At 43.2% G+C, this 20,785-nt stretch overlaps 1 protein-coding gene across 6 annotated transcripts in view; it reads left to right on the forward strand.

Annotated features, from left to right (window-relative positions):
* itprid2 (ITPR interacting domain containing 2) overlaps positions 1-20,785 on the forward strand; it is a 138,317-nt gene that overhangs the window by 96,022 nt on the left and 21,510 nt on the right. For all 6 annotated transcript variants that reach the window (XM_078404038.1, XM_078404039.1, XM_078404040.1 and 3 more), the window contains one exon: positions 3,429-3,513. In XM_078404038.1, the coding sequence (XP_078260164.1) occupies positions 3,429-3,513 (85 nt within the window). The remainder of the gene's footprint in view (positions 1-3,428; positions 3,514-20,785) is intronic.

The raw sequence follows: 20,785 nt of genomic DNA on the forward strand, positions 1-20,785 counted from the left end.
GCAGGTACTATAACAGCATTTAAAAGGCATTTAGATAAACACATGGATAGGAAAGGTTTAGAGGGACATGGGCAGGTGGGAACAGCGGCAATGGGGCATCTTGGTTAAGTTGGGCCGAAGGGCCTGTTTCCGTGCTGTACGACTGTAATAAACAAGCCTATTTATCCACCACCAATGTAACCATGTCCCTTCTTTCTTTTAAATTTTTTTTGAAATATCAAGCTTCATCTTGAAATATCAAGCTTCATCTTGAAATATCAAGCTTCATCTTGTCAGAGGCCCAGAATTCAGCTGGTTTCCTGAGAGGTTTTGTGGCTCCTTCCTGTTTGCAAGCAGACTGGCTCAATTTTCTTTTCATGTTGATAGGTACTATAGATTTGCAATTGTCTTTCAGGTGACCTGATCTGGAATGTTGAAAGCAGTAAGGAATCTGGTTTGCAATGTCATCTTTTTTCTCATGTTAGTTTAAAAATTTGCCATGTTGGTGTGAACAATCTGTGAAACTGTGAACAAGTAGGAATAAATTTACCATAATCCTGTTTTCTTTAACGATGTGCATCCTCTGGCATCTTTATCTTCTCATCTTGATCTTCTAATATTCATTTTCTAATCTTAAACATGCACTTTTGTTCAAGTTTCACTCTTGTTTCAGTGAGGTAAAAACGTGTGTTTGGATACAGTATCGGGTAATGTTTATACATTTAGTGAAAGGTTACATTCTTTGAAAAAATCTTTTGAAACATTGCCTGAAAAAAGTTCAAATGTGCTTAATTGATTGAACAATTTTACATAAATTCTATTTCATAACAGGGCAAAATCAACCAGCAACTGTAATGTGTTTCATGTTCTAGTGACTACCACAATGTCACGAATGTAAACGGAACATTTTATTTGCTGATTGATTGTTGGCATGAGTGGGGCTCATGATAACATTGGGCTAGGTGATCATCATCATCATATCATATATATACAGCCGGAAACAGGCCTTTTTCGGCCCTCCAAGTCCGTGCCGCCCAGTGATCCCCGTACATTAACACTATCCTACACCCACTAGGGACAATTTTTACATTTACATTTACCCAGCCAATTAACCTACATACCTGTACGTCTTTGGAGTGTGGGAGGAAACCGAAGATCTCGGAGAAAACCCACGCAGGTCACGGGGAGAACGTACAAACTCCTTACAGTGCAGCACCCGTAGTCAGGATCGAACCTGAGTCTCCGGCGCTGCATTCGCTGTAAAGCAGCAACTCTACCGCTGCGCTACCGTGCCGCCCGTGCTTGGTTCTCCACAGGTATTCGTAACTCCCTCCAAATCAAGCTCAGTGACACTGCCCACCCCCTTGGAGGTTTGACCCATTAATGACTAGAAGCCAGTAAGTTTCAGTAACCGGACTGCAAAGGTAGCCCTCCATTGCACACTTACATAAAGCCAGAGTCACTGCTCCATGAGACGCATGGTTATCCGTGCCAAAAGAACCATCATAGAACCTACACTTCAGTACATTTCATTTGGGTATTGATATTTCCTGCTTTGTGAAAAAAAGGTAGATTATGTGGGGAGATAAAATTATTGAAGAGATGAGCAGTGCTCCTCTGATTTCCATCCCTTAAAACCAGGCACGAACAGGAGTTTTCTATCCCTCTACTTCATGTGGCTACCAGCAACATCAGTAGAGTAGAAAATGTAATTTAACATTTGGATATTGTAGCCAGTTAATTGTATGTGGGATAGCAGGTATCAAGGATTCAAGGTCAGTTTATTGTCACATGCACCAATTAAGGTACAGTGAAACTCGAATTACCATACAGCCATACTATTAAAAAAGCAACAATTCACACAACTACAAAAAAGTTAACATAACCATCCACCACAGCGGATTCCCCACGTTCCTCACTGTGATGGAAGGCAATAAGGTCCAATCTCCTTCCTCTTCTCCCGCGGTCGGGGCAGTCGAACCATCCGCAGTCGGGGCGATCGAAGCTCCAGCAGCCGGCCATCGAAGGTCCCGCATTGGGGCGATCGAAACCTCCGCGTCGGAGCGATCGAAACTCCTGCATGGGGCGATCGAAACTCCCACGTCGGGGCGGTCGAAACTCCTGCGGCTTGGAGTCCCCAATGTCGGTCTCTAACCAGAGACCGCGGGCTCCGCGATGTTAAAGTCCGCCGGCTCCCACAATTGGAGCCCCAAAGACGACCTCCGACAGGGATCGCGAACTCCGTGATGGTAAGCCCACAGGCTCCCGCGATGGAGCTCCCGGTCGATCTCCAGCAAAGGCCGCCAACTCCACGATGTTAGGCTAAAGTGCGGACGGAGATATGATACGGAAAAAATCATCCCCCCCCCCCCCCAAAAAAAACAAGCTAAAGAACACAAAAAAACATATATTTAACTCATACAAAACAAACACAAAGAAAGGCCAGAGAGACTGTTGGCAAGGCAGCCATTGTTGGCGAGGCAGCCATTGCTGGTGCCACCCGGGTGGTTATCTCCATTGTTATCTCCATTGTGTTTAGAGATTATACATCAGATTGTCATATGTTCTGTAGTTCGTTCCTGATCACAATAGGGATGTTTTGGAAGAGTCCTTAATGTCCATTCGTTCATCACTTGTCCACATGGCACAACCAGTATAATGTGATTTAGAGATTGCCATAACAGTGGAATTAACAGAACTTACAAAAGGCAAGATGTATGAAAGGATGTGGGTAAAACTAGTTGAAATTCTCAAGGGCCACATCCAATCTTCTGCAGGATTGTGAACTGGCTGATGCCTACAAATGTGGAAATGAGAGAGGTTCTAAACTTGGAGACACTGGTACCTGTTAGATGCATCCCAGTTTTAAGGAAGAGTAGCATGTTAGGAAACACGGGCTTCTTAGGCAGGTTGTGAATATGTTATTGCTTATTGGGTCACAGACCCCAAAGTAATATACAAGATCATCGCAGTAAGCTATATATCTTCCAAGCTGTGAGTTATTCCATAATGGACATTTTGCACAGCTGGGAATTGTCCCATTTTACATAAAAGCAAGCCATTTGTTTTCGTGGGTATTTACCCACCATTTCTTAATTTTTCCCCAGTGAGTAAGTAGAGGAGCCTTATGGGCTCTACCTTCAAACTTCAATCGTCTTACTCTGGTCCCAGAACATCCTACTTCCCAATGCTTCATTGGTGTGGTGTTCTATTGCTCAGACCTGATATTATGGAATTCTCTCTCCAACTCCCCAACCTCAATCAAAATAGTCCTTAAAAACCAACTTGGACTTTGATTCCCCTAACCAGCAACATGCAAACAACTAAGCAGAACTAAGTGATGTTAGGAGCTATACGCTGTTCAAGACTGATGATGATTTTCCTTTCCCCTGAGAGTGTTCCTTTGGGATTTCAAAGATCAGATTATAATTTATAACTTCATTCAACAGGTTCAAAGCAATGAAGGTGAAGGACCAAATACGTCAGCAAACAGAAATCCTGTTCCACATGACAGAATTTCAGCAACCAATAAAGGCAAGTGCAATAATATTTACTTGAAGGGCTTTGATAAAAGTGCAAAAGGTTATTTTGGGAAACCATTCTTCAATTTGTCATATAAAGTTATTAAAAAGTATGAAACTAATTTAAAGGGCATCATAGGTGGTGAATGGGTTCCATTTTTACATATATCGATAACTTGATTTTGTCTGAAATTTGGACCCTAAGTAAAAATCACTCGAATGTGGAATCTTAGAATCATACAGCCTGGCACAACATGCCCCCTCTCAGTCTGAAGAAGGGTCTCGACCCAAAACGTCACCCATTCCTTCTCTCCCAAGATGCTGCCTGACCTGCTGAGTTACTCCAGCATTTTGTGAATAAATCCCCCTCTACATTACTCCCACCTGCCTGTGTTTGGGCCATATCCTTCTGATCTTCTGTAGTGTGCAGACGATATTTGCATTCGCAATCGCTTGGAGGCCGAGCTCAAAGCCATGGTTCAACACCTCACACTGTGCTTCAGCACGGCAAAGAACATCGGAAATCTGCCCTTGCTTCATCACTTTCATCTGACAATAGTGGTAAACTGCCAGGTCCTAGAAATAATGAGCAAATTCCATATCTCAGGGTGCACCTATCCATGTACCTATCTAAATGTCTTTTAAACATTGTGATAATACCTGCCTCAACTAATTCCTCTGGCAGCTCGTTCCACATACCCACCATCCCTTGTGTAAATAAAGTTGCCCCTCAGCTTCCTATTAAATCTTTTCCCCATTCATCTTAAACATATGTCCTCTGGTTCATGATTCCCCAACACTGGGAAAAGACACTGCATTTACCCTGGCTCATAGGCTGACCAAAACTGAACATGGTACTCCAAATGTGGCCTCATCAATGTCTTGTACAACTGATTATGGTAACTGTACATCCACTGTATTTAAATGAATGCCATGAAAATTACTTAAGATTGATAAGAAAGAACAATTACTGAAGGGGGTAGGAGGTTTCTCTATACTGTGACATTGCACCTCACATATTTCCTTGGTGAGTGAAATTATTCTTCAATAACATAGTCACCCAAGCTTCAATTTCAGACTATAGTTTAGTTTTAGTGTAGTTTAGAGATACAGTGTGGAAACAGGCCCTACGACCCACAGATTCCATGCTGAATAGTGATCAGACATATACTAGTTCTATTCTACACACTAGGGGCAATTTAAGAAGCCAATTAACTTACAAACCTGCACATCTTTGGAACGTGGGAGGAAACCGGAACACCCGCGCATCATGGAGAGAATGTACAAACTCTGTACAGATACCCCCATCTGTAGTCAGGATCGAACACGGGTCTTTAGCGCTGTAAGGCAGCAGCTCTACCACTGCACCCTGTAGTGTGCAGAAGATATTTGCATTCACACGCACTTGGAGGCCGAGCTCAAAGCCATGGTTCAACACCTCACCAGAGCTTCAACATGGCAAAGAACATCGGAAATCTGCCCTGGCTGCACCCCTTTCATCTGACAATTGTGGTTCACTGCCAGATCCTAGAAATCAAGAACAAATTGCCATATCTCGGGGTGCACCTATCAGTGAAGACCGACTTTAATGATGAATTGTACTACTCCATACAATGCATCAGAGCAAACATTCAACAGAATTGTTTGAAGAAAAAGGTATTTGAAAATCAAGACCTCAGTCCTTCCACAAAACCCGTTCTCCACTGGGCAGCCGTCATGCCTGCCTCCATTTATGCTTCAGGCAACTGAACGACTGGCAACGGATACCTTAAGGCACTGGAAAGTTATTACCAATGTTCTCCCCATAAAATCCTTCAAATTCAATGGAAGGATAAGTGTCCTTTCCCAGGCCAAAATCGGCAGCAGTGAGACTTACTTGGCTATGTTGGGCATGTCAGGTTGTTCAAATGGTTGACATCAGACTTCAAAATGGATACTCATAAGATCCACATCTGTGGCAGATGGAGCCCACCATCTCACAATCTACCCACCCACCGCCCCAATATCACTCCTTGTCTCATCTGTGAAAGGATTCCCACCGTATCCTCCTCTGTCACTTCGGAATCCACAGAGCTGGTGTGGAAGTCATCCTCACTCCTGAGGGACTGCAGGAGAAGAGGATGCTCAAGATAACTTACACAGAATTATCGCAGAACAATAAGGTACACTTGTCTATTCCCTTTAAACCTGCTTCAATAGGCTTGTGACAAGTGAATGTGACACACCAGATTAGTAACTCAGTTGTTGGAGTAGCAAATCTTGCCATGGTAGCTGTGCAATTTAAAATCAGTTAATTGACTAATCTGGAATTAATTAAAAAAGAATGTTGGCTGCAGAAATTGAAACAATGCAAGTATTTTTCTGAGAAGACCCATCTGGTTCACCAACGTCCTATACTAATGAGGCATATTCCCATGGGGAAGAAAGGCAGAACAAAGAGTTCCATGGAATATGAGAAAGATGCAGAGGAAGACATAGCAAAAAAAGTGACTGTTTATAACAAATGCCGGGTTGTAAATAGCAGTGAGGACCAGCCTCATTGCCGAAGAATCAGAAAGTGAATAAGACGGAGCATATCGTTGAATGTTAGCTGCTAGTTTAAATGCAAAAGTCGGCATAAATAGCTTAGTTTAGTTTAGAGATACAGCGCAGATACAAGCTCTTCGGCCCACTGCTCCAGCACTCCCTACCCCTACTCTGTCCCTCTCACCCCTATACCTCCAGTCCCGCCTCTATTCACTCCTCCAGCCCTACCTTTTCCACATTCCTCCGGCCCTCCCTGTCTCTACTTCTCTGGCACTCTCAGCTCCGACTCCTCCGGCCCACTTCTCGCAATCCTCCGTCATTCTCCCCACGGTGGCGCAGCGGTAGAGTTGCTGCCTTACAGCGCTTGTAGCACCGGAGACCCGGGTTCCATCCCAACCACGGGTGCTGTCTGCACGGAGTTTGTACGTTCTTCCCGTGACCGCGTGGGTTTTCTCCGAGATCTTCGGTTTCCTCCCACACTTCAAAGACATACAGGTTTGCAGGTTAATTGGCTTGGTGTATGTGTAAAATTGTCCCTAGTGTGTGCGGGGATCACTGGTCAGTACGGATGGTGGGCCAATGGGCCTGTTTTCGCGCTGTTTCGCTAAACTACACCCCTCCATCACACACTCTCTGAGAGTCCCGTATTAGCCCCGCGGGCGGCTGTAGGCCCCAACACTGTAGGTCGGACAGTGTAGTCTAATGGAGCTCGTTAACGTTAACTGTGTTCGGGGAGCGGATTCGAGTGTGTTCGGGGAGCTGGGCCGAGTGTGTTCGGGGAGCGGATTCGAGTGTGTTCGGGGAGCTGGGCCGAGTGTGTTCGGGGAGCGGGGCCGAGTGTGTTCGGGGCCGAGTGTGTTCGGGGAGCGGGGCCGAGTGTGTTCGGGGAGCGGGGCCAAGTGTGTTCGGGGAGCGGGGCCGAGTGTGTTCGGGGAGCGGGGCCGAGTGTGTTCGGGGCCGAGTGTGTTCGGGGAGCGGGGCCGAGTGTGTTCGGGGAGCGGGGCCGAGTGTGTTGGCCAAACGGAGGTTGCAACCCGCCTCCCAGCCTGGGCGGCCGTCATTGGTGGAGCGGGAGCACGTGGCTGCTGGCCGGGTGAGGTCACGTGGGGTGCAGGCGGTGACATCACCTTGTCCCGTATTTAAGGCCCCTTTATAACATATGTTAAAGGCCCCGCACTAGCTTAATCTGGCCCTGATTCAATGTGATCATGGCTGATCATCCACATTCAGTACCCCGTACCTGTCTTCTCCCCATATCCCTAGTTTCTGCTAGCCCTAAGAGCTCTATCTAACTCCCTTTTGAATGCATCCAGTGAATCGGCCTCCACAGCCTTCTGTGGCAGAGAATTCCACAAATTCACAACTCTGTGTGAAAATGTTTTTCCTCATCTCAGTTCTAAATGACCTACCCCTTATTCTTAAACTGTGGGCCCTGGTTCTGGACTCCCCCAACATGTTTCCTGCATCGAGCATATCCAATCCCTTAATAATGTTATATGCTTCTACAAGATCCCCTCTCATCCGTCTAAATTCCAGTGAAATCAAGCCCAGTCGCTCCATTCTTTCACGATATGACAGTCCCGCCATCCCGGGAATTAACCTCGTGAACCTACGCTGCACTCCCTCAATAGCAAGAATGTCCTTCCTCAAATTAGAAGACCAAAACTGCACATAATACTCCAGGTGTGGTCTCACCAGGGCCCTGCACAATGACTGAAGGACCTCTTTGCTCCTATACTCTCGTTTTGAAGGCCAACATGCCATTAGCTTTCTTCACTGCCTGCTCTACCTGCATGCTTACTTTCAGTGACTGATGTACCAAGGTCTCGTTGTACTTCCTCTTTTCCTAACCTGACACCATTCAGATAATAATTTGCCTTCCCATTCTTGCCACCAAAGTGGATAACCTCACATTTATCCACATCATACTGCATCTGCCATGCTTCTGCCCACTCACCCAACCTATCCAAGTCATCCTTTTCACAGATCACACTGCCACCCTGCTTTGTGTCATCTGCAAATTTGCTAATGTTACTTTTGATTCCTCCATCTAAATCATTAATGTATATTGTAAATAGCTGCGGTCCCAGCATCGAGCCTTGTGGCACCCCACTAGTCACTGCCTGCCATTCTGAAAGGGACCCGTTAATCCCTACTCTTTGTTTCCTGTCTGCCATCCAATTTTCTATCCATGTCAATACCCTACTCCAATAGCATGTGCTCTAATTTTGCCCACTGATCTCCTGTGTGGGACCTTATCAAAGCCTTTCTGAAAGTCCAGGTACACTGCATCCACTGGTTCTCCCTTGTCCATTTTCCCAGTTACATTCTCAAACAATTCCAGAAGATTTGTCAAGCATGATTTCCCCATCGTAAATCCATGCTGACTTGGATCCTGTTACTGCTATCCAAATGTTCCGCAATTATATTTTTAATAATCGACTCCAGCATCTGCACCACCGATGTCAGGCTAACTGGTCTATAATTCCCTGCTTTCTCTCTCCCTCCTTTCTTGAAAAGTGGAATAACATTAGCTACCCTCCAATCCACAGGAACTGATCCAGAATCTACAGAACATTGGAAAATGATCACTAATACATCCACAATTTCTAGAGCCACTTCCTTAAGTACCCTGGGATGCAGACCATCAGGCCCCGGGGATTTATCAGTCTTCCCTCCCATCAGTCTACCCAACACCATTTCCTGACTAATGTGAATTTCCTTCAGTTCCTCCTTTATCCTAGGTCCTCTGTCCCCAAGTACCTCTGGGAGATTGTTTGTGTCTTCCTTACTGAAGGTAGAACCAAAGTACCTGTTCAACTCGTCTGCCATTTCCTTGTTCCCCATGATAAATTCACCTGTTTCTGTCTTCAAGGGACCCATGTTTGTCTTAACTAATGTTTTCCTCTTCACATACCTAAAGAAGCTTTTACTATCCTCATTTATATTCTTGGCTAGCTTACCTTCGTACTTAATCTTTTCTCCCCGTATTGCTTTTTTAGTTATCTTCTGTAACTATGTCTTTGGGCCAAGATCGGTCTTTTCAAAGACTTGCACATTGCTGGATGGTGCCATCATCTGGCGACTCTTCGTGCTGTTCCAGAACAGTACTGTATGTATTGCGCTTGTGTTTCGTATGATTTGACTGGATAGCATGCAGAACAAACATTTCAACGTATCTCTTGGTACACGTGACAATGAATAAAACATTGACAAAAATGGGAACTTGTACATAAATGCACAGTGTACTATTTAAAGCTACTAAATGAGTCCTTTGCATCTCTTCATAGGATCTAGACAGGGTGGATAGCTGATAGCTGAGAATTAATAGTAATGCAAGGACACAATGCTTTTGCAGGGAGTTTGTGTAGACAACCTCACTTGATGTCTAATCCAAATCATTAATTTGTCAATTCTGGTGACAAAATTGTGACCAGGTGTTCCAAAGAAATGATCCAATTCCTGGTATTAAAGTCATAATATTGAAAATCTCCTTGTCGGCCTATGGGTACGAAAGAATCCAATGTTTCCCATGTTAGTCAAAGAAACACAAGAGTAAGCCAGTGATGGTATCAGACATTTGATGGCATGGTTGTGTTGTGGAAAAACATTGGTTGGGTCAATCAGCTGACCAGAAATTCATCCCTGGTTGGAAGCATGAAACACGATCGAGCAGTGACAGTGATTTGTACTTTGTTCTAATGATGCATGTTAAAAGCTGTCTGCCCAAGTGACAAACCTACTTCCTGTTACTTCACCTCTTTAATGTGATTGAACCCGAGGCTAAAGTATCATTTATTTAAATAGTAGTAAGTAGTAGGTTTGTCACTTGGACATGCAGCCTTTAACATATGTCATTGTATTCAGAAAGTAAAAGAAGGACAACATTTATAAATGAGAAATCAAACTGACGAGCAATGTGTACCAACTCTGAACTCCTGTTTTCATTACAGTTGTTAACTCTTCTTGTGATATTTACAGCTCATTAGATCAAATATGCATGAGTAATCGATTTCAATTACGGTAAATCTTCAATTCAATAGACCCCTTTATAACAGATTTTGGTTATAGCAGACAGACCTGCTAACGCCACCCCCGGCTCACAAAGTGCACCAACGAGCCCTTCACCCACCACACGGTCCAGTTGATGCCGTTGTTGTTGCGGCTCATGTTGTAGCCCCTGGGGACAGCGCTTTCTTCGGGCAACCGCCACCGACACGAAACGCTCGGTCACTGTGGGGCTTCCTCCCCTCTCACCAGCTGCCGCTTCTTACTGTCAGCCATTGCTTTGTCCACTGGCTGCTCTGCCCCCGCCACTCTGTCCACTCGTCTTCTATCTTAGAAGATTTTAATAAGATTTTGATCTATAATCTCAGCCAAATCTGAAATAAATAGTCATTGTTTGACTGGTATTCATAATTCTTAGGCTGTAGAAATCAGTTTCGACTTGCTGCTGCCATGGAACACTGACTTGATGGTCAGCTATACTTCTCGTGGCAATGGGAAACTATCTGAAGCTCAGCAACGTCGAATCTGAAACGGAGACTAATAACAACATTATTTGCCAAACGTACGAGCTATGTGAGGGTAAACTGTGCATGACAGCTCCAGTGAACACGGGAAGTGATGATGTATCTCCTGAACCTGTCTGGTTAAAGTGGTACAGATCTAGCATTACCAGGATTTAAAAAAAGCAAATAGAATAAAAATGGTGAAGCAAATGTACATGTTATAGGAGTAGAATTAAGCCATTCGGCCCATCGAGTTCTCCCCATAATCTTTGACACCCATTCTAATCAAGAATGTGTCTAGCTCTGCCTTAAAATTATCTATTGATGTGGCCTCCACAGCCCTCTGTGACAATGAGTTCCATTGATTAATTACCCTCTGACTGAAGAGGTTCCTCCTTGCCTCCTTTCTAAAAGAACGGCCTGTAATTCTGAGGCTATGACCTCTGGTCGTAGACTCCCACCAGTGGAAACATCCTTTTCACATCCATTCTATCTAAGCCTTTCATTATTCTGTAAGTTTCAATGAGGTCCCCCCTCAACCTTCTAAACTCCAGCGAGTACAGGCCCAGTGCGGTCGAGCCCTCCTGTTTCCTGTTGAAGGAAATGGCGAATTGAGAGGGAGATAAAGGAAAAGTAAGAAGTGCTTTCAAAATTTAAGTATTACACTTTTAGTAGCTCCAGTCATGAGTGAATCCAGAGGACCCACAACTCTGCATTTATCTTAGTTAAATTTTCAGTGTTGTTGATGTTAAATGCAATAATGAACACCAAACGGTGTCAAAAGCACACAGTGACAGAAGCGGACAAAACCTAACTTTCTAGTTCCATTCATATGCAGTGCATGAATACAGTAACTGCAGGCCATTTCATGCTGAGTCACAGTGAAATGTCATAATCATGACACTAGGCCAATACAGCTCGAACAGCATCTTTATGAATGTAACCATTTAACAATATGTTTGAAGACGCAGCAGAAGGCAATACAGACTCTGTCTTAGGCTACATATGTAAATGCATCGATGATGTGGTTCCAAAAGCCTCCATCTGCACTTACCCAAATCAGAAACCCTGGGTCGGACGGGAAATCCGGGCTAAACTTCAAGCACGGACTACTGCCTTCAACTCAGGCGACCTCAACGCCTACAAGGTAGCCAGATATGACCTCCAGAAGTCCATCAGGAAAGCCAAGAGAGACTACAGAAACAAAGTGGAATCTGACTACTACAGCTCGGACTCCAGACGCTTGTGGAGTGGACTACGCTGCGTTACAGACTACAAAGGGAAAAACAGGAGCACTGTTCAGTCTGCCTCATCACTCTCGGACGAGCTTAACACCTTTTATGCCTGGTTCGATGCAGACAACACAACGCCCACCATGAGTCCACAGGTGTGCAAGGGGACTACCACACTGTCCTTACAAACGGCAGACGTGAGGCAGTCCTTCAAAAAGGTCAACGACCGCAAAGCTCCAGGGCCAGACGGTATTCCAGGGCGGGCCCTCAGAGCGTGTGCTGATCAACTGGCAGAGGTGTTCACCAACATCTTCAACCTCTCTGAGTCAGTCTGTGGTTCCCACCTTCAAAGCATCCATCATCGTTCCTGTTCCAAAAAAACCAGTAACCTCCTGTTTAAATGACTACCGTCCTGTCGCACTGACATCAGTCATCATGAAGTGCTTCGAGCGACTAGTCAAAACTCACATCTGCTCCTCTCTCCCTGACACCTTGGACTCTCTTCAGTTTGCATATAGACCAAACAGGGCCATGGACTATGCCATCGCCATGGCAATACATACTGCGCTCACACACCTGGACAAAGGAAATACATATGTGAGAATGCTCTTTATCAACTACAGCTCAGCATTCGACACTATTATTCCCTCAAAACTCGTCCCCAAGCTCCTTGATCTTGGACACCTCCATCTGCGGATAGATATTTGATTTCCTGATGGGCAGGCCCCAGGTGGTGAGAATTGGCAGCCACACCTCTTCCTCACTGATCCTCAACACAGGCCCACCACAGGGCTATGTGCTCAGTCCTCTCCTGTACTCCCTGTTCACACACGACTGCACTGCTAAGCACAGCTCAAACATTATGCTGACGACACGACCATCTTGGGCCTCATCACAGACAACAATGAGACGGCCTACAGAGAGGTAAAGGTACTAAACAGCTGGTGCCAGGAAAATAACCTCTCTCAATGTCAGCAAAACTAAAGAGATCATCGTGGACTACAGGAGGCAGCGGGGGAGTGGACACCTCCCCATCCACATTGGTGATGCTGAGGTTGAAAGAGTCAGCAGCTTTAAGTTCCTCGGTGTGCACATCACTGAAGACCTTTCCTGGACACTGCACACGGACACAATAACAAAGAAGGCCCACCAGCGGCTTTTTCCTGAGAAGACTGAGGAGGTTTGGCATGAACGCCAGCATCCTCACAAACTTCTACAGATGCACCATCGAGAGCCTGCTGACGGGCTGCATTACAGTCTGGTACGGGAACTGTTCTGCCCACAGCCACAAATCACTACAGAGAGTGGTGAAGACGGCACAGCACATCACTGGCAACTGTCTACCGGCCATTCAGGACATTTTCTACCGGCGGTGCCTGCGGAAGGCACGCAGCATTATCAAGGACCACAGCCACCCAGCACGCAGGCTGTTCTTGTTACCGTCAGGCAGACGATACAGGAGTATGGCTGCGCGTACCACCAGACTTAAGAACAGTTTCTAGCATCAGGCCATCAGGCTTCTGAACTCACAAACACATTTCACATCATATATGTTGATTATTTTAATATTGTCTTTGTACCTTACTAATGTCATTTTTATCTTATTTATCCTTGGAATATTACTGCTGAGGTGACCCGTTGTCTTGTCAAATACATCTCATTGTACCGTTGACCCTGTGCCAACCTACATATGACAAACAAACAAACAAACAAACAAATAGATAAATAGATAGATAAATAAATAAATGGATAAATAAATAGACACATAAATAAATAAATAGACAAATAAATAAATAGATAGATAAATAAATAAATAAATAAATGGAGAGAAAAAACTCCACCTGCCTAAACCTTTTGTGATATTCATTCATAAGTTGATTTTTTACAATACAATATGCTAGATTCAGTCATAGCTCAGTCAAGAAGCAACACTGGATACTTTGGAATAATAGAACCGAGAACGGTACAGCCCACGAAATGAGCCAGCAAACATGATGCCAAATTAAATTAATCCTTTCTGCTTACACACGATTTATATCCCTCCATTTGTATCCCTCCATTTCAGTTGAATGTACCTATCTAAAAGCCTCTTAAATGCCACGATCATATCTGTTTCCACCATCACCCCCTGGTAGAGTGCATCAGACACCTACCACCTTAAACCAATGCTTTCTAGATTTTTTTTATTTTCACCGTGGAATAAGGTCTGATTGCCTACCCTATCCCTCTCAATTTATAAACCCCTATTAAATTTTCCCTCAGCTTTCAAAGCTCTAGACAAAATAATTCATTCAGTTTCAGCAGTCAATGGCACTAAAGGGCCTGTTGCTATGCTGTAATGCTCTCTGCTCGAAGTTAATAGATTAAAAAAAATATAGCTGCTGTTTAAATAATGTTAGTTCAAGAGTTTTTTATCATTTAAATTTATTTTCCAATTGGGTTCAAAACAGATGAGCAGCATACTTATATCATGTTTAAATGATTTTAGAGGTTATTTTGCTTCCATTTTATTTGCAGTCAGAGCTATGTGATGGAAGTTGATCTGGTTGAATGTATGGCATAATTCCGGGTAAGAGTGCAGAATATTTATCCAAATTCTAGGATTGTTATAATCCCAAATGAACTTAATCCACAATGAGTACTCTCATGCTACAGCGTAACTAAGAGTGCTTGAATTCAAAACATAATCAAATGCATGTTCTGGCTTTACAACCTCAATTGCTTTGTGGATGCTGCCACCATTTGGTTAAAGTGATGAAGTATGCTAGGCTACAGTAATAGTTCTCAAAAGAAGTCGTGGCTTGTAAGGAAATGACACGTTCATGCTGAAATTATTTTTATTATTTGATACTTTCCCTTTGTAGTACCATTTTAATTTCGTACTGCGTCCTAAAAATCAAACAGATTGGCAATCATGTTCTATATGGAAAAACTCCACAGGTACAACATTGCTGTAATAATTGAAGAATATTTTTGCATATATAACTGATTTTGAAATGGGATATCCTGCCAGCTTTCGAATAGAGTATCTCTAAAGTCTAACATAAAATAGTCTAGCTTTGTAGAGTTATATACCATGGAAACAGACCTTTCAGCCCAACTTGTCCATGCTGATTAAGATGCCAGTCTCATTTGCCTGCAATTGGTCCAAATCCCTCCAAACCTTTCCAATCCATGTACGTCCAAATGATTCTTAAATGTTGTAATTGTTCCTTCCTCTTATCACGTCCTGTAGCATTAATCCATATACCCACACACACTGTGTGGATAAACTTGCGCTCTTGGACCCCTTTTTAAATCTTTTCCCTCCCACTTTAAATTTATGCCCTCAAGTTTTGAACTCCTCATCTTGCATCTTGACCATTCACTTATCGAAGGCCCCCATGATTTACATACCTGTGTAAGGTCTCCCCTCCGCCGCCTTAGCTCCAGGGCAAACCATTCCAACCTTTTTTGTGCATCTTTTCTGCACCCTCTCCTAATCACATCCTTCCTATAATAAGGCGACCAGAACTGCACAGAATATATTCCATCGATGTCCCAACTCTGACCAGCAAGCATGCCATATGCCTTCTTCATTACTTTGTCTACCTGTGTAACCAATTTCCAGGAACTATATACTGGTAATCATAGCTATCTCTGTTCACAACATTCCCAAGGATCCTGTTATTCATTGCTTATACCCTGCACTAATTTAACTTCCCAAATTACATCACTTTGATTTTGTTAAGATTAAATTCAATCTGACATTCTTTTGCCCACTTTCCCAGTTGATCTAGTAACCTTTGCTTACCTTCCCTGTTCACCCTACCATGTTTGGTGTCATCTACAGACTTACTCATGCCACCTACTAGCATCCTATCTGTTAATGTATATTAACTGTTAATGTATATGACAAACATTAGGGGACTTGATACCGATCCCTGTGGCACATCATTAGTCACAGGACTCCAATCTAAAACACAGCCCCAACTACCATCCTCTGTCTCCTTCCACCAAAATCTTGTATCCAATTGACTAGCTCATCCTGGATCCAATGTGATCTCGCCTTTTGGACCAGCCTACCATGTGGGACCTTTCAAAAATACCGTACCATACTCCATGCAGACAAATCTCTGCCATCCTGCCTTCAACAATCCTCTTGGTCATCTCTTCCAAAATATCAGAGAAATTCATGAGACATGATTTCCCACTCACAAAACCATGCTGACTGTCCCTAAATAGCCCTACCTTTCCAAATGCAGATGAGTCCTGTCTCTCAGAATCCCCTCAGTAACTTTACCACCACTGACGTAAGTTTAGTTTATTGTTGACATGTTTTATCTGCGTACTATCCAGTCAAAGAGAAGACTATACATGGTTGCAATCAAGCTGTCCACAGTGTATAGTTAAAAGATAAAGGGCACAACATTTAATGCAAGACAAAGTCTGATTAAAGGTAGTTCAAATGTTTCCAATGAGGTAGATGTGAGGTCAGGACCGTACCCTAGCTGATGAGAGGACAGTCATTCCCTCATTACGGCTGGGAAGAAACCATCCCTACATCTGGAGGTATGTATTTTCAAACCTCTGTTCCTCTTGTATGATGGGAGAGGTGTGACAAGGGAATGACTGGGGTGAGACTGATTCTTGATTATGTTGGTGCTTGCCGAGGCAGCATGGTGAAGGTGGAGACGATGGAAGGGAGGTTGGTTTGCATGATTGCAGCTCTGCCTATGTCTACAAATCTACGATTGTTTACGGTTTTCGATAGAGCTGTTCCCAAACCCGGCTGTGATGCACCTGATACAATGCTTTTCTGTGGCACATCTGTTGAAGTTGGTGAGGGCCGCTGGGGACATGCCGAACTTCCTGGGCCTTCTAAGGAAGTAGGGGCATTGATGTGCTTTCTTGGCCATGACTCCCATGTGGCTGGTCCAGGACATATTGCTGGTGATATTTATTCCTAGGAGCTTGGAACTTGAAGCTAGGAACTTAAGGCTAAGCAGTCTGTAGTTCCCTGATTATCCATGTAGCCTTCTTAAATAAAGGCACAACTTTGGCCACCTTCCAGTCTTGGGGAACCTCAGCCATGACTAAGGAAGGTACAGAAATCTCTGCCCCAGCAATTTCATCCTTGATTCTCACAATGTCCTAAGACACACTTATCGTGAATCCAGAGGATTTATCCAGGTTTATGCAGCTCAAGATCATAAACTCCTCTTTTGTGATGTTGATGTTTCAGGATATCACTATTCTTTTCCCTGAATCCCATAGTTTCATGAGTACCACAGTAAATTGAGATGCGACCCATTTATTTAAGGCCTCGCCCAACTCCTGTGGATGCACACATAGATGGCCACACTGATCTTTCAGGTGTCCTACTCACTCCCTCGTTACCCTATTGCTCGTAAAATATGCAGAATCTTTTAGGAATCTAATATACCTTACCCGGCAAGGATATCTAGCTTTTACGTAGGCACATGGATATGCAGAGAATGGAGTGATATGGATTGTGTGCAGGCACATGAGGTTAGTTTGTGGTGGTATCATGTTCTGCTCAGGCATTGTGGGCAGAAGGGCCTGGTGCTGTGCTGTCTTGTAATGAGATTAAAATCCTGAACTCTTCTCGTTCTCAAGAAGCAGGCCTTGTTTATGCAAGAATCCAAAAGCCAGCATATGCCATTTGCATTATCATGGCCAAGGTTAATTGTTTGCACTTGGCTTACTGCAGGAGTCACTGCTAAGTGAGTAAGAATGTAAGCCCTGGCTTTATTTCCTCCCTAACTAGGAGACACTGAGACTATTATGGAATTCCATTGGTGTGACTAAGTTCTGCCCGTAATGTTAACTAACATGTTGTCCTATTTTCCCTGGAGGAAATAGGCCAGACAGACCTAAAAGCTGGAGGCATCTTTTCACACAAATAACAGGGAGCATTTTGAATTTGCTTCCTCATGTTTGTGGATACTGGGTTCATTAAAGTTTTTCAGGACAGATTTTTTAAAAATCATTAGGCAAGGATATGGATTTAATGGATTTGGAAATAAATGTGAGGGGTGCTAACTAGAGCAAAATTGTAGTATAATCCTGATCCATTAATGTGGTGTAATAGTCTTGAGGGTTGGATGACCTATTTATGTATACTCTACAGGCCCAGCTCATTTCTAAACTGACTAATAATTGAGCACAACTATTCTGAAACAATTATCTGTGGAACATTGTGTAGAAGTAATTGTAGTTGATTTGGTGGGATGGGATGATGGTGAAGTCCTGTCGTTTAAGGGGAAATGAACCAGATTGTAATCTCGTTAGAAAGAGGACAACAGATTGCAATGAAACATAGTAAATTCACATGGGATTAGACTCTGTTGATAACGGGATGATGTTTCCCGAGGCTGAGGCATCTGGAGTCAAGGGTTGCAATCCTAAAATAAGTTAGTCTTGCCAATTTGTTTGAGTATTTTGAGGAGGTGAGTCCCACTAACTTGATCATGTTTTTTGAGGAGGTCACAAAGGTACCGATGGTGGATTGTGCCTATTTGGAGTTTAGTAAGGCATTTGATGAAATTCATCACGGTAGGCTGATCCAGAGATTTAGATGTATGGGATTAACAGTGACTTGGCCGAATGGATTCAGAACTGGCCTGCAGATAGAAGACAGAGGGTTGTGGTGGAAGTACAATATTCAGGCTGGAGATTTGTGACCAGTAGAGTTCCGTAGGGATCTGAGGTGGGACATCTACTATTTATGATATACAGAAATGACCTGGACATAAATGTTGACGGGTTAGTTAGTATGTTTGCAGATGACACCAAGACCGCTAGGGTTGCGGGCTGTGAGGAAGGCTGTCAAAGTTGGCAGCAGGATATAGATCAGCTACAGAACTGGGTAGAGAAATGGCAGATAGATTTTAATCCGAGCAAGTGTGAGGTGTTGCACTTTGTGAGGTCAAATATAAGGGGAAATTTCATAAATAATAGCAAGACCCTTAACAGCATTGATGTACAGAGGGGTCTTTGGGTCCAAGTCCATAACTCCCAGAAAGCAGCTTCACAAGTAGATAGAATGGTAATGAAGGCATATGGTTTGCTGGCATTGAGTATATAAGTCAGGAAGTCATGATGCCACTTTGTAGGACTTTGGTTCGGCTGCATTTGGAGTATTGCATGCTGTACTCGCCACCCCATTACAGAAAGGGTGTGGAGGTTTTGGAAATGGTGCAGAGGTGGTTTAGCAGAATGATGCCTGGATTAGGGGATATTAGATGCAGCGAGAGGTTGGACAGGTTTGAATTGTTTTCTCTGGAATGCCGGAGATTGCGTGGAGAACTGATAGAAGTATATAAAATTATGAGAGGCATAGAGAGTATGGACGGTCACAATCCTATTCCTAGACACAGGTATTGAATGGTGTGCTAAATGACTTTACCGTCTTCTTTTATTCCCTTGAAGGATGGCAGATGCTTGTAAACACTGACTGCTGCTTGCAAGGAGTAGGTGTGGTTGATCAAAAATTAAATTTTTAAAAGGGGTATTTAATTGGGTTCCAAGGCCCCTTATTTGAACACACAGTATGCCTAACAGTTATTTCAGCCATTTGTCCAAGGCAAATGCATTAGCCTTTACCAAAATGGAGGGGTAAGCCACTTCAACAGGGAATGGGCACCTGTATGTTGATACCCAACCACCTGCTTTATGCATGTAAACTGGGCACACTGCCAGAAAAACTCCTGGATTGCTCTCTTTTTACACAAGCAGTTTCAGTGAAATCTAGGTCATAACACTGCTGTTTCTAAGCAATGACATTTTTGTAAATAAACCAGAGTTAAAAACATTTCTATTAACAGGTTACTGCTGAAGGATGAAAAGTTGTACATTTTAATTGATTTGAATGTAACAGTTGCTGGTTCCCTTTTTGAATGTGAACATGATTTGCTGATACCATCATTAGCACAAGAACTGTTGTGCTTGTTTAACGTGTTTTACTGCAAGTGACATGTTTGGTACAAAAAGAATCTGAACAGATGGGTCCAATAATTATGACACAATCCTTTTTTGCTCAAGGGGGAAAGCAAACTTTGGAACTACACTGAGTTGATTTTAACTTTGCAACCTGGTTGATAATTGACAGATTCCCTTCCACAACATGTCAGTTAAAAACACATTGTACTTTGATCAGGAAGGATCGTTATCACGCAGGAGATTAGTTATTTCAAAGCAAAATTCCCCGGTGTGGGACAAATAAAGGAATATATTATTATTATTATTATTATTGCATTATGAAAAAATTGTAAGAAATTGCTTTATAGAAATCTGTTAGAAGGCTACAACTTACAATGTATGCCACCAATAATTGAAAGTTGCCTACAAGGAATAGTTAACCATTGGCAGGGTTACAAGTGTTCCTAAAATGACTGCAAATTGTTTTTCATTTAAAAATGGTTTTGAGTATCTTTTGAACAAAATGTGCAAGGCTTTATGCAAAGTAAAAACCGCGAAGGTGCTGGAAATCTGAAACAAATGAGACAGCATCTGTGGAAAGAAAAATAGAATTAACATTTGGATCAAAGGCCTGTTTTCTTTGCACTGGAAAGAATAAAAAACAAATTAGAATGGCTTTTTCCCAGTTTTGTAAAACTGTAAACCAATGTGACAAAAATGCATCTACCCCCTGTGTTATTTTACTCCTTTCATGTTTGATTCTGAGAGGAGGTAACTTGGACAGTATATCTCTAGCAGTTGAATCCTCATTTTGCTCAGCTAAGGATGGTGAAGATTGGCTGTGCCTAGTATGCCAAGAGAAACTCTGATTCATTCCCTAGCTTCTGTAATTTGGTTGAAGTGACCAAGTGTTGGTGGTAAGCAGCATTAGATGTCTGTCAAAGGTTATAGCAGAAAAATGTGACTAGTTTTATAGCTTCTTAATATTTTTCAATGACACCTGCTGGAATTGTATCAATCTTCATGTCAAGATACGCTAAAACTGAAAGACTGCATGACTTATGAATACTCATTGTCTTGCCATAAGTGCAGA

The sequence above is a fragment of the Rhinoraja longicauda genome, chromosome 8 (genome assembly GCF_053455715.1).
Source record: "Rhinoraja longicauda isolate Sanriku21f chromosome 8, sRhiLon1.1, whole genome shotgun sequence".
Lineage (NCBI taxonomy): Eukaryota > Metazoa > Chordata > Chondrichthyes > Rajiformes > Arhynchobatidae > Rhinoraja > Rhinoraja longicauda.